The sequence below is a fragment of the Chiloscyllium punctatum genome, chromosome 11, assembly GCF_047496795.1.
Source record: "Chiloscyllium punctatum isolate Juve2018m chromosome 11, sChiPun1.3, whole genome shotgun sequence".
NCBI classification, from domain to species: domain Eukaryota; kingdom Metazoa; phylum Chordata; class Chondrichthyes; order Orectolobiformes; family Hemiscylliidae; genus Chiloscyllium; species Chiloscyllium punctatum.
In genome coordinates, this window is record NC_092749.1 from 12,904,325 (window position 1) to 12,918,279 (window position 13,955).

Here is a 13,955-nt window from a genome sequence, read left to right on the forward strand (position 1 = left end):
CCTTCCTGATTAAAAATCTGGGTGGGTCTCAGCCTTGCAATGGAATACTGGTTTATTTAGCTTGATAAAATATCACAGAGGTGGTTCTGGATGTTTGTTAGACTGGCAGTTGTTTAAACTGGTGTTCCCCTCAGGGGTCATTCTGGATCCATCATTATATTGTTTGAAATCAGAAGCAAAAGACAGAAAATGCTGGAGAAACACAGCAGGTCTAGCAGTAACTGTGGAAAGAGAAGCAGAGTTAACATTTCAAATCTGGTATGTTTTTAATCAGGAAGGGAATCAAGGGTTATGGAGAAAAGGCAGGAAAGTGGAGATGAGGATTGTCAGATCAGCCACGATCTCACTGAATGACAGAACAGACTCGATGGGTTGAACGGCCTAATTCTACTCCTGGTTCTTCAGAGCTGAACTTTCTTCAGAATGTAAAGTTTGCAACGGCCTAGTCATATTATCACTGGATTGTGCCAGAGACCCAGGTTCGATTCCAGCCTTGGATGACTGTCTGTGTGGAGTTTGCACATTCTCCCTGTCTCTGCGTGGGCTTCCTCCGGGTGCTCCGGTTTCCTCCCACAGTCCAAAGATGTGCAGGTTAGGTGAATGGGCCGTGGGAAATTGCCTGTAGTGTTCAGGGATGTGTAGGCTAGGTGGGTTAGCCATGGGGAAATGCAGGGTGATGGGAATTGGTGAGGTGGTGATGAGTCTGGGTGGGATGCTCTTCAGAGGGTCGGTGTGGACTTGTTGGGCTGAATGGCCTGTTTCCACACTGTAGCATTTCAATGGTTCTATGATCCGTTTGAATTCTGCCACAGCAAATGATGGAATTTGAATTCAATAAAAATCTGGAACCAAGGACCATGCATCGATTGTCAGAGAAAAACCCATCTGGGTCAGTAATATTCTTCAGGAAAGAAACCTGCCATCCTTACCTGGTCTGGCCTACATGCGACTCCAGACCCACAGCAATGTGGTTGACTCTTAAACTCCCCTCTGGGCAATTAGGGATGGGCAATAAATGCTGCCTCCCCAGTGATGCCCTCATCCTGTGAATGACTTCAAGAAGAATTTGATTGAAAGCTCACCTGTGTCAATGGTGATGTGATTAACATCTGGAGGGCTGCTCCTATAAAGTCCAGTTTTAGAGAGAGAGAGGTGGTGACATTTGAGGGGGTTGCAGAGATGGTGAGGCACCAGAGGGATTTGATCAAGGTTTTTAAAATCAAGGTGTTGCTTAACTGGAAGGCACTTTAACTCAGAGAGTGCAGGAGGGTCAGTTGATTTTGAGCGTTAGGACAGGGACATGGAGTTTTACCTCACCTCCAGTTCACAGAGGGGAGTGAGCCAAGGAGCACAGGGATAGTCTGGTCACAAAGTGGCCTCTGTAAAATGAATGTTGTTATTATTATCTCAGACCCCTGGCATGGGTCCACAAGGCGGCCATGTTTGTATCCAGTGGTGGGACAGGCGCAGTGGTCTACTCTTGCCCCTATCTCTGATGTGCAGCTTTAGTGCAGAATGTAGCGTCACCCCCACAGAGCCACCCTTTCAGAACGGAAAGAGGCTCCAACAGAGCGTCCTGTGGAGATTGACTGACCCATGGAATGGCTCCTCATAGTTGCCACTTCACTTTCGCTTTTCCCAGCATCTGTTTTTCTGTTCATTTTAGCTCGTGCCTGCAGCGTAGAATCCCTCTGCAGGCCTCGCCATTCCTGTAACCCCCTCAAATGTCACCACCTCTGTCTCTCTAAACCTGGCCTTTATAGTAGGTTAATCACACCTACTATACACAGGTGAGTTTTTGATCAAATTCTTTTTGAATTCAATCACAGGATGAGGGCATCACTGTGATGTGGAATGAGTTCCAAAAAATATAGATTAATGAACAGCAAGGGGAGATTGAGGGGCTGAATGGCCTAATTGTTTTCTTCTTACTCCTCCCAGCCAGGGATTTGAACCCAGTATTTTCAGAGTCTGAGGTGGGTGTGCTACCACTGAGCTGCACATACAGCGTGTAGGCCCGACATCAATGCGTTAAGTAACACTCAATTCAATGGGATCTTTCTTTTTATTAATGTATTTTTCTTTTGCTTCCCCCCCCCCCCCCCGACGCCCTATAGGAAGCTGCTGTTAGAGACTCTGAAGGACGTTGTAAATCTGGTGTAGGGGGCAGAGCGAGTGAGTTACGGATTCATCCCCCCTTTTCGAGACTCGGGTAGACCTCAATCCCGGAGGAATGTGAAGTGGAGACGGAGGCACGAGCAGGAGAGTGGCGGCACCTGACATCTTCTTGTGCCCATTGAGAAGGTGGGCTCCGTTACCATGGAGAGGACCAAGCGACTGAGAGTGACCGCTTACTGTGGCCTTGCCGCACGCACAGCAGGAAAGACAGCGTGACTCCCGTCCGGAGAAGGTCACCTTTGGTCCAGGAGAAAGACTAAGAGAGGGGGAAGGGATCAGAAGCTTGGCGTCCTAGCGTGAGGGATTCAGTGAGTGACAAGCCCTCTCCAGTTTGATGCTCAGTGACGACCTCTGGCGGTGAGTGACCTGAAGAGGCAGCATTTGTTTGAGCCCCATGCCGGCAGCGATCAGCCGATGGCAGCACTGGGAGACCGAGCCGAGCTTTAGATGCAGTTGACGGTTGCCTCAGCAACGAAGCCCCGGCACTTAGCAACCGTCCTGACCAGAAATGGAGTCGAAACGCGCGATGCTGGGCGCGGCTGAGGACAGCGGCGCCCCCGGCCCAGTCCAACGGGACACCCCCCGGTTGCAGCCCAGCGTTTTCCCCGAGCCGGGGGCTCAGAGGCTGGCGCCGGACCCCCAGGGTCCGGTTGGTGGGACAGGGCCTTACTACCACTCTGAACTTCAGCTTCCCGCTGAGGCTCCTCGTCAGGCCCAGTCACGGCAACTCCTGGGCGGCCCCTACCACCACCACCACCACCACCACTACGCACCCCGTCCCTTCCCACATTTCCAGCGCCGGCCTGACCCCCGGGGATACCCCACTCCGGAGGCGGGAGCTGGGGTGGAGGGGCGACCCTGGCCCTTCGGTCGCACCCTGGAAGCCACACCTCCCGAGGCCTTCCTGCCCCTCCAGCACCGGTCCCGTCAGCTAGGCAAGGCCCCCAGCCCGGCCTGCTACCGCCACTACCCCCAGGCTGTGCCCGGGCCCCGAGATGAGGCCCTGAGGAGGGACAAGAAGCCCAAGAAGCCGGGAAAACACATCTGCCAGTACTGTGGGCGAGCATGTGCCAAGCCCAGTGTCCTCAAGAAGCACATCCGCTCCCACACGGGCGAGAGACCCTATCCCTGCGCCCCCTGTGGCTTCTCCTTCAAGACCAAGAGCAACCTCTACAAGCACCGCAAGTCCCACGCCCACGCCATCAAGGCCGGCCTACTCTCCGCCGAGGCTGAGGCAGAGCCTAGCTGCCGCTCGGACACAGACCCTCTGGGAGGGGGCGAGGAGGCCGGGCTGCACTCTGATGTCGACGAGAGCACAGACACAGACGAGGAGCTCTGCCCTGGCAAGAGGCTGTCCCAGCCGGCATCGCCGGAACCAGAGGTGGCCGAAGCTGGCAATCCCATCCTGCAACGCTCCCTGAGGGTGTCTCAGAAATACAGCTCGGACTCTGAGGTGCTCAGTGAGGAGTCGCCTGCCGGGCCCATGAAGGTGCCCATTCTCATCGTCCCCAAGTGCGGCCTCCAGGCACAGGCCGAGGGCCCGCCAGCCTACGTCAAGACGGAAGCCTGCCCCAGCCCCCCTGTCATGGTCTGGAAGTACGGGGGGCCGCATACCATCAAGCAGAGACTGGCCCTGCGGCTGAACGAGAAGCGAGGCCAGGACAGTGAGCAGTCCGTCAACCTGCTGAGCCCCCACAGCAAGGGCAGCACCGATTCGGGCTACTTCTCCCGATCGGAGAGTGCTGAGCAGCAGGTCAGTCCCCCCAACACCAACGCCAAGTCCTACGCCGAGATCATCTTCGGCAAGTTTGCTAGGCTGGCCCCCAGGCCTCTGGCGGTCAACGTGGCATTGCAGGAGCCCCCTCCGATGGTTTGCAAGGACAAGGCCAGCTTGGCAGCAATCCCTGGAGACAAGCCTGACCTGGAGAAGTTCATCGAGGAGCACATCTTGCAGCTCATAAGCCACAACAACGTCTTGGTGGACCCCACCCAACTAGACCCTGTCAAGCCACGAAGATTTACCTGTTACCGGGGAGACGGCGGTGAGTTGCGGAAACATCCAATGGCGCTGGGGGAGGCAGTCAGCGAGGCCAGGGCATTCTCTGAGGAGTCACTGGGCCCAAGCGCGATGGAGTGCTTTCTGCCGTCAGAGAAGGAGCTCTTGGGTATCCCGCCAGACACGGCGGACAGTGCCACGTTAACCCGGAGCAACTCCATGCCCATATCCTCCGGGAATGGGCTGGGAGTCCCCCAGGTGCTGAGGGGGAGCCACTCCTTCGACGAGAGGATGACGGGCTCGGACGATGTGTTCCACGCTGGCTCTGCCCTGCTGCCGCACCAGCGCATGCTGAAACGCCAGACGGCCATCGAGCTGTTCTCTGGACTCGAGGGCCACGCCCCAGGGAGTTGCGGGCACGACGACGGGGAGCAAGGGCCTGGGACCTTCCCCAGGGGATCTCCTGCCGCCACGGGAGCCACCAAGACGGAAGAAGGGGAGTTGGCTGAGGGAGGTGACCAATCGCTGCTGGTGAGGAAAGCCCAGAAGGGAGTGGGCACGGTGTACGAGTGCGAAATCTGCGGCGTCAAGTACCAGATTTGGGACAACTTTGAGGCCCACAGGAAGTTCTACTGCTCGCACGGGCCGCGTTCCAAGTGTGGAGTGCCCAAACCCCTTGGCGAGGGTGGGCTGGAGTTATCTCAGACCACGGTCTACAAGGCTGGCCCGGTGCTGGAAAACCTACCATTCAGGAAACGAAGGAAAGAAAAGAGTGTTGGGGATGAGGAGGACATCCCCGGTCGCTATGGAGGCCCGTACGGAGGCCTGACCTGGTCACCCTCCTCAGGGGCTGAGCCCAAAGCTGAGGGGAACCCCCTCACCGATCAGGAACCAGTCCCCAGAACCGTCTCAGTGTCGACCATGACCACCTCAGGTTTCTTCGGCCTGCCAAGGGAGCCGGTCGCCGCGGCAACGGCAGAGGAGAGCGAGCCGCAGGCAATGGAGGAGTCGCCAGGGGGACAGGGCCTGGGCAAGCAGGATGGAGGCCGGAGGGGGACAGGCAATGAGATCTCCGTCATCCAGCACACTAACTCGCTGAGCTGGCCAGGCTCCTTCGAACGGTCTGAGTCCATGGAGCTGCTTTCCGGTCCTGGGGGGCCCGACCCCTCCCCCGAGGTGGGGGTGGGGGTGGGTCAGCACCCGCCAGCCGAGGTGGGAGAGCTCCAGGCTGGCCCACAGCCCCAGCCGACGCCCAAGCTGGTGCGCCAACACAATATCCAGGTGCCAGAGATCCGGGTGACAGAGGAACCGGACAAACCGGAGAAGGAGCCGGACGAGGCCCCCGTCAAGGAGGCCGAGAAGGTGCCCGAGGAGTTCCAGTGGCCGCAGCGGAGCGAAACGCTGTCCCAGCTGCCCGCCGAGAAACTACCTCCCAAGAAGAAGAGGCTGCGCCTCGCCGAGCTGCAGTACTCGTCCGGGGAGTCGAGCCTGGAGTCCGGCACACTGTCCCGGAGTCTGAGCCAGGACAGCAACTGGTCGCACAGCTCCAGCTTCTCGCTCTCGCTGGAGAGGGACGAGGGCCCGAAGCCTGGGGTCTCGGGCAGGCCGGAGACAGCGGAGTACCTGACGGTGCCCTATGTGGTCAACAGCCCGGGCCTATTGGGCCAACAGCAGCAGCAGGAGCAGCAGCAGCAGAAGGAGATGAGGCGTTCGGCCTCAGAGCAGGCCCCGTGCCAGCCCTATCTGGACATGGTGGAGACCCGCAGCAAGTCCTTCGACTACGGCAACCTGTCGGGAGGCCCCGGGGGGGCTGGACCCCGCTGTGGGCCTGCTCCCACCTCCTCCCCCGCTGTCAGGGAGAGGAGACGGTGCTTCCTGGTGCGCCAGGCCTCCCTTGGACAGTACTCGGAGAATTCCCAGCCGGAGCACGGGCTGGAGCTGGGCGAGCCGATGCAGGTCTCCGGTCACCAGGCGTGCGGGCCCGCCCTCCCAGGCCGGGGACCTCGACATCGCCCGGCCTCCCCCACCGACCGTCCCTGCGACGCCCCTTACCCACCCCTCGACTTCCACCAGCCCTGGCAGCTCTACCAGCCGCCCCCGCCCTTCCCTGCCCTCGGCTCCGAGCCCTACCCCCCCACCGCGCAGTGGCCAGCGGTTCCCCTGCAGCTCCCGTGCCCCCCCCTCCCCCCCGGCGAGGTCTACACCGGTCAGCCAGTGGAGAGGCGCCCTCAGGCCCGGCCGGGCTGGGGGGACAAGGAGCAGCCTTGCCCCTCGCCTCGGGCATCCCCTCAGCACTCCCCTGGGCGCCGGGCCCACGCCCCTGCCCCACGCTCCGGCCGCACCCCTCCCTCCCTGCTGGTGCCCGTCAGGATTCAGGCCAACGTGCCCACCTACGGCAGCGTCATGTACACCAGCGTCTCCCACGCTTCAGGGGGCGCCCGCGGGCCGCTCAGCCACAGCCCTGGCCTGGTCATCTGCAAGGTGGAGGGCCGCTCGCCCGCCCAAGAGCTGGGTGGGGTAGGAGGAGGGCAGTGCGCCCCCTGGGGGCTGCCCACCCCCTCAGCGACAGCAACAGCGGCGGGCACGGCCGGGGAAGTGTCGGTGCCCCTCACCGTGGGCCTGGTGAGCTCGGACGGGGGAACATCCATTGGGGGTAGCAAGCGCATGCTCTCCCCCGCCAGCAGCCTGGAGCTCTCCGTGGAGACCCAGCAGCAGAAGCGGGTCAAGGAGGAGAAGATCTGTGGGCAGATGCTGGAGAAGCTCAGCCTGCGGGAGTCCGGCACCCCCAGCACGCCTGCCAATGCCAAGGCGGCTAAGCCACAGCTGGTGCGGCAGTTCTGCACCACCGGCGAGGTGAGGGAAGGCCAACCGTCACCCTCTGGCTCCTCCCCGCGATGGCACGGCCCTCAGAGCCTAGAGTCCGCCCCCTCTGAGGAGCGCCTGTCGCTTGGCCAGTGCAGCGACATGGAGTCCCTGGAGAGCCTTGAGGTGGAGAGTCCGCAGAGAGGGCCCCCATCGCCGGGCGACCTCCCCTCGGAGCCCCCGCCCCTTCTGCCCCCTCAGAACAAGTTCCCCATCAGCATGCTCCTCCAGGTGCCCGTCAGCCAGGGGGGCACGGTGGTGGGTGGCACCGTGCTCCTCTCGGACGTGTCTGACCTCCAGCAGTTCCTGCAGTTCCCCAGCCTCCGCACCTCCACCAGCGTCAGCTGGTGCTTCCTGAACTACACCAAACCCAACCCGACCCGGCACACGGCCCCCAAGCTCTCCATGTACGCCACCTGGTGCATCAGCTCGTACAACCCCAACCCCCCGGGCACTGCCACGAAGGTGGCCCTGGCCCTCCTCAGGTCCAAGCAGAAGGCAGCCAGAGAGATCTACATCATGTCCGCTCTGAACTGGCCCAGTTCGGGAAAGCTGGTGGCCTCCAGCGGCTGGAAGCAGAGAATAGCCCAGGTGAGGATCGGCCAGACATGGATCACCTTGACAGCGTTGTAGGGCTGTTTCAAATCAGTTCGAACCAAGCTAATCAGAGAGACCAGACTAATTGGGAAGTCGTTGCCTCTTAGCATCAGGGACCCAGGTTCAATACCAGCCTCGGGCGACTGTCTATGTGGAGTTTGCACATTCTCCTTGTGTCTGCGTGGGTTTCCTCCGGGTGCTCCCGTTTCCTCCCCCGGTCCAACTATGTGCAGGTCAGGGTGGGTTGGCCATGCTAAATTGCCCATAGTGTTCAGGGATTTGCAGGTTAGGGTGAATTGGCCATGCTAAATTGCCCATAGTGTTCAGGGATGTGCAGGTTGGGTGAATTGGCCATGGTAAACTGCCCATAGTGTTCAGGGATGTGCAGGTTGGGTGGATTGGCCATGCTAAATTGCCCATAGTGTTCAGGGATGTGCAGGTTGGGTGAATTGGCCATGGTAAACTGCCCATAGTGTTCAGGGATGTGCAGGTTGGGTGAATTGGCCATGGTAAACTGCCCATAGTGTTCAGAGATGTGCAGGTTGGGTGAATTAGTCAGGGATAAATGTAGAGTAATCGAATAGGGATATGGCTCTGGTTGGGATACTCTTCGGAGGGTCGGTGTGGACTTGTTGGGCCAATTGACCTGTTTCCACACTGTAGGGATTCCCTCTGATTCTCTGTCCAGGAATGTGCAGGTTATGTGAGCTAGCCATGGGGAATGCAAGGATAGGGTGGGTAGGTCTGGCTGGGATACTCTTTGGAGGATCAAGCGGTACTGATGGGCTGAATGGCCTGTTTCAACACTGTAGGGATTCTATGAAAAACTCTTCTGGTTCACTAATGTCCTTTAGGGAAGGAAACTGTCATCCTTACCTGGTCTGACCTGGGGTGGATGGTGGGGTGGTCGCAGTCTAAGGGTGTTGTTAGGTCATTCAGGACTGAGAGTGGGGAACCCATGGAATTTGCTGCCACAGAGAGTGGTTGAGGTAAAAACAGAATGTTTTCACAAAGGGGTTACATGCGAAAGGGATCTAAAGGTCTGGAGGAGAAAGCAGGAACAGGGACTGATTTGGATGATCAGCCATGATCCTGTTGAATTACTCTATAACTGCTGCCAGACCGAGAGAACAAAAGAAGTACAGAACAGGAACAGGCCCTTCGGCCCTCCACACCTGTCCCAATCATTGTGTCCTAACTAAACTAACAAACAAACCTCCCTGCCCATATGCAGTTTGTCTCCTTCTATTCCCTCCCTATTCATGGAACCATCTGGGATGTCACCAATGTGCCTGCTTCCACCACCTCTTCAGACAGTGCATTCCAGACCCCTATCATTCTGTGCTTGAAATATTTGCCTCTCACATCACCCTTGAATTTTCCCCTCTCACCTTGAACCTGTTCCCCCTTGTAATTGAAACGTCAACCCTGGGAAAAAGCCTCTGACTATCCACCCTATCCATGCCTCTCCTAATGGTGTGGACCTCTGTCAGATCTCCTTTCAGCCACCATCATTCCAGTGAAAACAATCCTCATTTTTTTAACCTTCCCCTCATGGCTAATACCCTCGAGACCAGGCAACATCCTGGTGAACCTTCTCTTCACTCTGTCCGTAGCTTCCACGTCCTTCTGGTAGTGAGGTGACCAAAATACTGCAGACAATACTCCAAATGCGGCCTATTATGGCTGCAACATGGTCTATCAACTCTTGTATTGCCGATGAAAGCAAGTGTGTCATGTTCTTCACCTTGGCCACCCTCATGCCTGGTTTGCAGGGGCTTAGTCTGCAGGGACAACAAGGTATCAGGAAAACCAATAGATCTTTCTGTGTATTGTGAGGGCAATTGAATGTAAAAGTATGGAGGTTATGCTTCCATAATACATAGCATTGGTGAGAGTGTATCTGGAGTACAGAGTGTGGTACTGATCACTGTACTGCCAGGAGGATGTTAATGCATTGGCAGCAGTTCAAAGACGCTTTACTTGACTAATCCCTGGAATGAGTTGATTGCGTTATGAGGAAAGGCTGGGCCTGTATCCTCTGGAGCTTAGAAGAGTGAAAGGTGAACTTGGCCGGGTGGATGTGGAAAGGATGTTTCCTTTTGTGGGAGAATCCAGAACGGTGGGGGGGGGGGGGTGGGGTCAGAGTTTAAGATTAAAAGGTTGCCCACTTAAGATGAAGTTGAAAGAACATTCTTAGAATTCCCTACCTCTAAAGGCTGTGGGAGCAGAGCCCTTAAATATTTTTAAGGCAGAGGGGAGATAGATTCTTGATGACCAAGGAGGGGGTGGGGGAGGAGGTGAAGCAGGAATGGAGAGTTGAGGTTAGCCATGATCTTGTTGAATGGCGGAGCAGGCTGGAAAGGCTGAGTGGCCTACTCTTGTGCGTATGCATTTCAACAATCCTGCCCATTCTCACTGGGGTCCTCACTCCAGTAAGCCTTTCCTTCTCCATTACCCTGGTCTCCTTTGTCAATTAAAACCCTGTGTCTAATGACACAGCCCACACTGCTCTCAGTCAGAGGCGGTTCCAAAGACTAATGACTGTCTGAAGTAAGAAATTACTCCGTATCTCTGTCGGGAATGAGCGAACTTCCCATGGAGCGTTCCCTTCAATAACACCACCACACACTTTCCCCTTCTACAAATGCTCGGGACATGGAAGAGTTAAAAGCTTAAATCTGCTCGGACAGGACAGGAAACAAAATAACACAATGCCATCTGTCCTCGGCAGATGAAATGGTATGAATCTTCGCAGTGTGATCATGATGCGGCTGGAAGGAAAGCAGCAGGAAGTTTTGAGAAGGAAAGGGAAAAGATGGAGACGGGTGTGAACAAAGACCAACCTGGCAAGCAAGTGGAGCCCACCAGGATTAAAATCTTCGATGGCGGGTAAATAACTCGGCACAGCGTTCCGATAGCTTTCTGTATCACAGCTTCCCCTGGCCCAGGACAAGCATTGGGTTCCAATGACCCACCCGGAGGTTTCATATATTCACACATAAATTCATATATACACTCTCCCCCTCACCCTGACACACTGTCCCCCTCACCCTGACACTCTCCCCTTGCCCTGACACTCTCAACCTGACCCTGGCACTCCCTCACCGCACCCTGACACTCCAACCCACCCCCCCCCCCCCCACCCCCCCCCCCACCACCCTGACATTCCTCCCCCTCGCCCTGACACTCTCCCCCTCGCCCTGACACTCCTCCCCCTCGCCCTGACACTCTCCCCCTCGCCCTGACACTCTCCCCCTCGCCCAGACACTCCTCCCCCTCGCCCTGACACTCTCCCCTCACCCTGACACTCCCCCCTCACCCTGACACTCCCCCCTCACCCTGACATTCTCCCCTCACCCTGACACTCTCCCCCTCGCCCTGACACTCCTCCCCCTCGCCCTGACACTCTCCCCTCGCCCTGACACTCCTCCCCCTCACCCTGACACTCCCACCTCACCCTGACACTCCCCCCTCACCCTGACACTCTCCCCCTCGCCCTGACACTCTTCCCCTCGCCCTGACATTCCCCCCCCACACCACGAAATTCACCCCCTCATCCTGACACTCTCCCCCTCACCCTGACACTCCCCCCTCACCCTGACACTCCCCCCTCACCCTGACACTCCCCCCTCACCCTGACACTCCCCCCTCACCCTGACATTCTCCCCTCACCCTGACACTCTCCCCCTCGCCCTGACACTCTTCCCCTCGCCCTGACATTCCCCCCCCACACCCTGAAATTCACCCCCTCATCCTGACACTCTCCCCCTCACCCTGACACACTCCCCCCTCACCCTGACACTCTTCCCCTCGCCCTGACATTCCCCCCCCACACCCTGAAATTCACCCCCTCACCCTGACACTCCCCCCTCACCCTGACACTCTCCCACTCGCCCTGACAATCTCCCCCTCGCCCTGACACACTCTCCCCCTCGCCCTGACACACTCTCCCCCTCGCCCTGACACACTCTCCCCCTCGCCCTGACACTCCTCCCCCTCGTCCTGACACACTCTCCCCCTCACCCTGACACACTCTCCCCCTCACCCTGACACACTCTCCCCCTCACCCTGACACACTCTCCCCCTCGCCCTGACACTCCTCCCCCTCGCCCTGACACTCTCCCCCTCGACCTGACACACTCTCCCCCTCGACCTGACACACTCTCCCCCTCGTCCTGACACACTCTCCCCCTCGCCCTGACACACTCTCCCCCTCGCCCTGACACTCTCCCCCTCGCCCTGACGCTCTCCCCCTCGCCCTGACACTCTCCCCTCCCCCTGATGCTCTCCCTTTCACCCTGACATTCTTCCCTCACCTAACACTCCCCTCGCCCTGACACACTCCCCTCGCCCTGACACACTCCCCTCGCCCTGACACACTCCCCTCACCCTGACCCTCTCCACTCGCCCTGACACTCTCCCCTCACCCTGACCCTCTCCACTCGCCCTGACACTCTCCCCTCGCCCTGACAATCTCCCCCTCACCCTGACACACTCCCCTCACCCTGACACTCTCCCACTCGCCCTGACAATCTCCCCCTGCCCTGACACTCCCACCTCACCCTGACACTCCCCCCTCACCCTGACATTCTCCCCTCACCCTGACATTCTCCCCTCACCCTGACACTCTCCCCCTCACCCTGACACTCTTCCCCCTCGCCCTGACACTCTCCCCCTCGCCCTGACACTCTTCCCCTCGCCCTGACATTCCCCCCCCACACCCTGAAATTCACCCCCTCATCCTGACACTCTCCCCCTCACCCTGACACTCCCCTCGCCCTGACACACACACCCTCTCACCGTGACAAACTCCCCCTCGCCCTGACAATCTCCCCCTCACCCTGACACACTCTCCCCCTCACCCTGACACACTCTCCCCCTCACCTTGACACTCTCCCCTCGCCCTGACACACTCTCCCCTCGCCCTGACACACTCTCCCCCTCGCCCTGACACACTCTCCCCCTCGCCCTGACACACTCTCCCCCTCGCCCTGACACACTCTCCCCCTCGCCCTGACACACTCTCCCCCTCGCCCTGACACTCTCCCCCTCGCCTTGACAATCTCCCCCTCACCCTGACACACTCTCCCCCTCACCCTGACACACTCTCCCCCTCGCCCTGGCACTCTCCCCCTCACCCTGACACTCTCCCCCTCGCCCTGACACTCTCCACTCGCCCTGACACTCTCCCCCTCGCCCTGACACTCTCCCCTCACCCTGACACACTCTCCCCCTCGCCCTGACACTCTTCCCCCTCACCCTGACAAACTCCCCCTCACCCTGACAAACTCCCCCTCACCCTGACACTCCCCCGTCACCCTGACACTCCCCCCTCGCCCTGACACTCCCCCCTCGCCCTGACACTCTCCCCCTCAGCCTGACACTCTCCCCCTCAGCCTGACACACTCTCCCCCTCACCGTGACACACTCTCCCCCCTCGCCCTGACACTCTCCCCCTCGCCCTGACACACTCTCCCCCTCGCCCTGACACACTCTCCCCCTCGCCCTGACACATTCTCCCCCTCGCCCTGACACACACTCCCCCTCGCCCTGACACACTCTCCCCCTCGCCCTGACACACTCTCCCCCTCGCCCTGACACACTCTCCCCCTCGCCCTGACACACTCTCCCCCTCGCCCTGACACACTCTCCCCCTCACCCTGACACTCTCCCTCTCGCCCTGATACTCTCCCCTCGCCCTGACACTCCCCGTGCTGTGTATGATCCAGATTGCAGGGGAAAATGTTCCTCTGCATGATATACTGTGCTCAGGGAGAGTGTAGTGTCGCAGCCTTTGTACAGGGATTGGTACCAATAGGGAGCAGTGGGTCATGGGGCTTGTTTGGTGGGAGCTGATTGGAAGCGGGATGCTGAGTTACCCTCACAAAAGGCGCATGGATAAATGTTGAATTCTGTCAAATATTTTAATGATGCCATACAGCTTGGCAATTGACAACTGTGCAGTGTTGTATCATGACATTGTGCCTGCCCACGTGTGTACCTGTTTATAGTTTTATAGGATTAGTCACACTGTGAGCCATACTCATCAGCTGTGTGCTTGTGTGTGTATGGTGGGGAGCTGTGTGTGTGGGTATGTGTGGGGGGGAGCTGTGTTTGTGACGGTGGGTGTGTGTGTATGTGTGTGTGTGGGAGGGAAGCTGTGTGTGTGGGTGTGAGTGTGCGGGGGGAGCTGTTTGTGTGTGTGTGTGTGTGTGGGTGGGTGAGCTGTGAGTGTGTGTGTGTGTGTGGGGGGAGCTGTTTGTGTGTGTGTGTGTGGGGATGTGGGTGTGTGTGGGGGAGGAGCTGTGTGTGTGTGGGG

At 58.5% G+C, this 13,955-nt stretch overlaps 1 protein-coding gene across 6 annotated transcripts in view; it reads left to right on the forward strand.

Annotated features, from left to right (window-relative positions):
- hivep2a (HIVEP zinc finger 2a) overlaps positions 1-13,955 on the forward strand; it is a 234,445-nt gene that overhangs the window by 201,626 nt on the left and 18,864 nt on the right. For all 6 annotated transcript variants that reach the window (XM_072580305.1, XM_072580308.1, XM_072580304.1 and 3 more), the window contains 2 exons: positions 2,118-7,627; positions 10,368-10,525. In XM_072580305.1, the coding sequence (XP_072436406.1) occupies positions 2,687-7,627; positions 10,368-10,525 (5,099 nt within the window). In that variant the 5' untranslated portion in view covers positions 2,118-2,686. The remainder of the gene's footprint in view (positions 1-2,117; positions 7,628-10,367; positions 10,526-13,955) is intronic.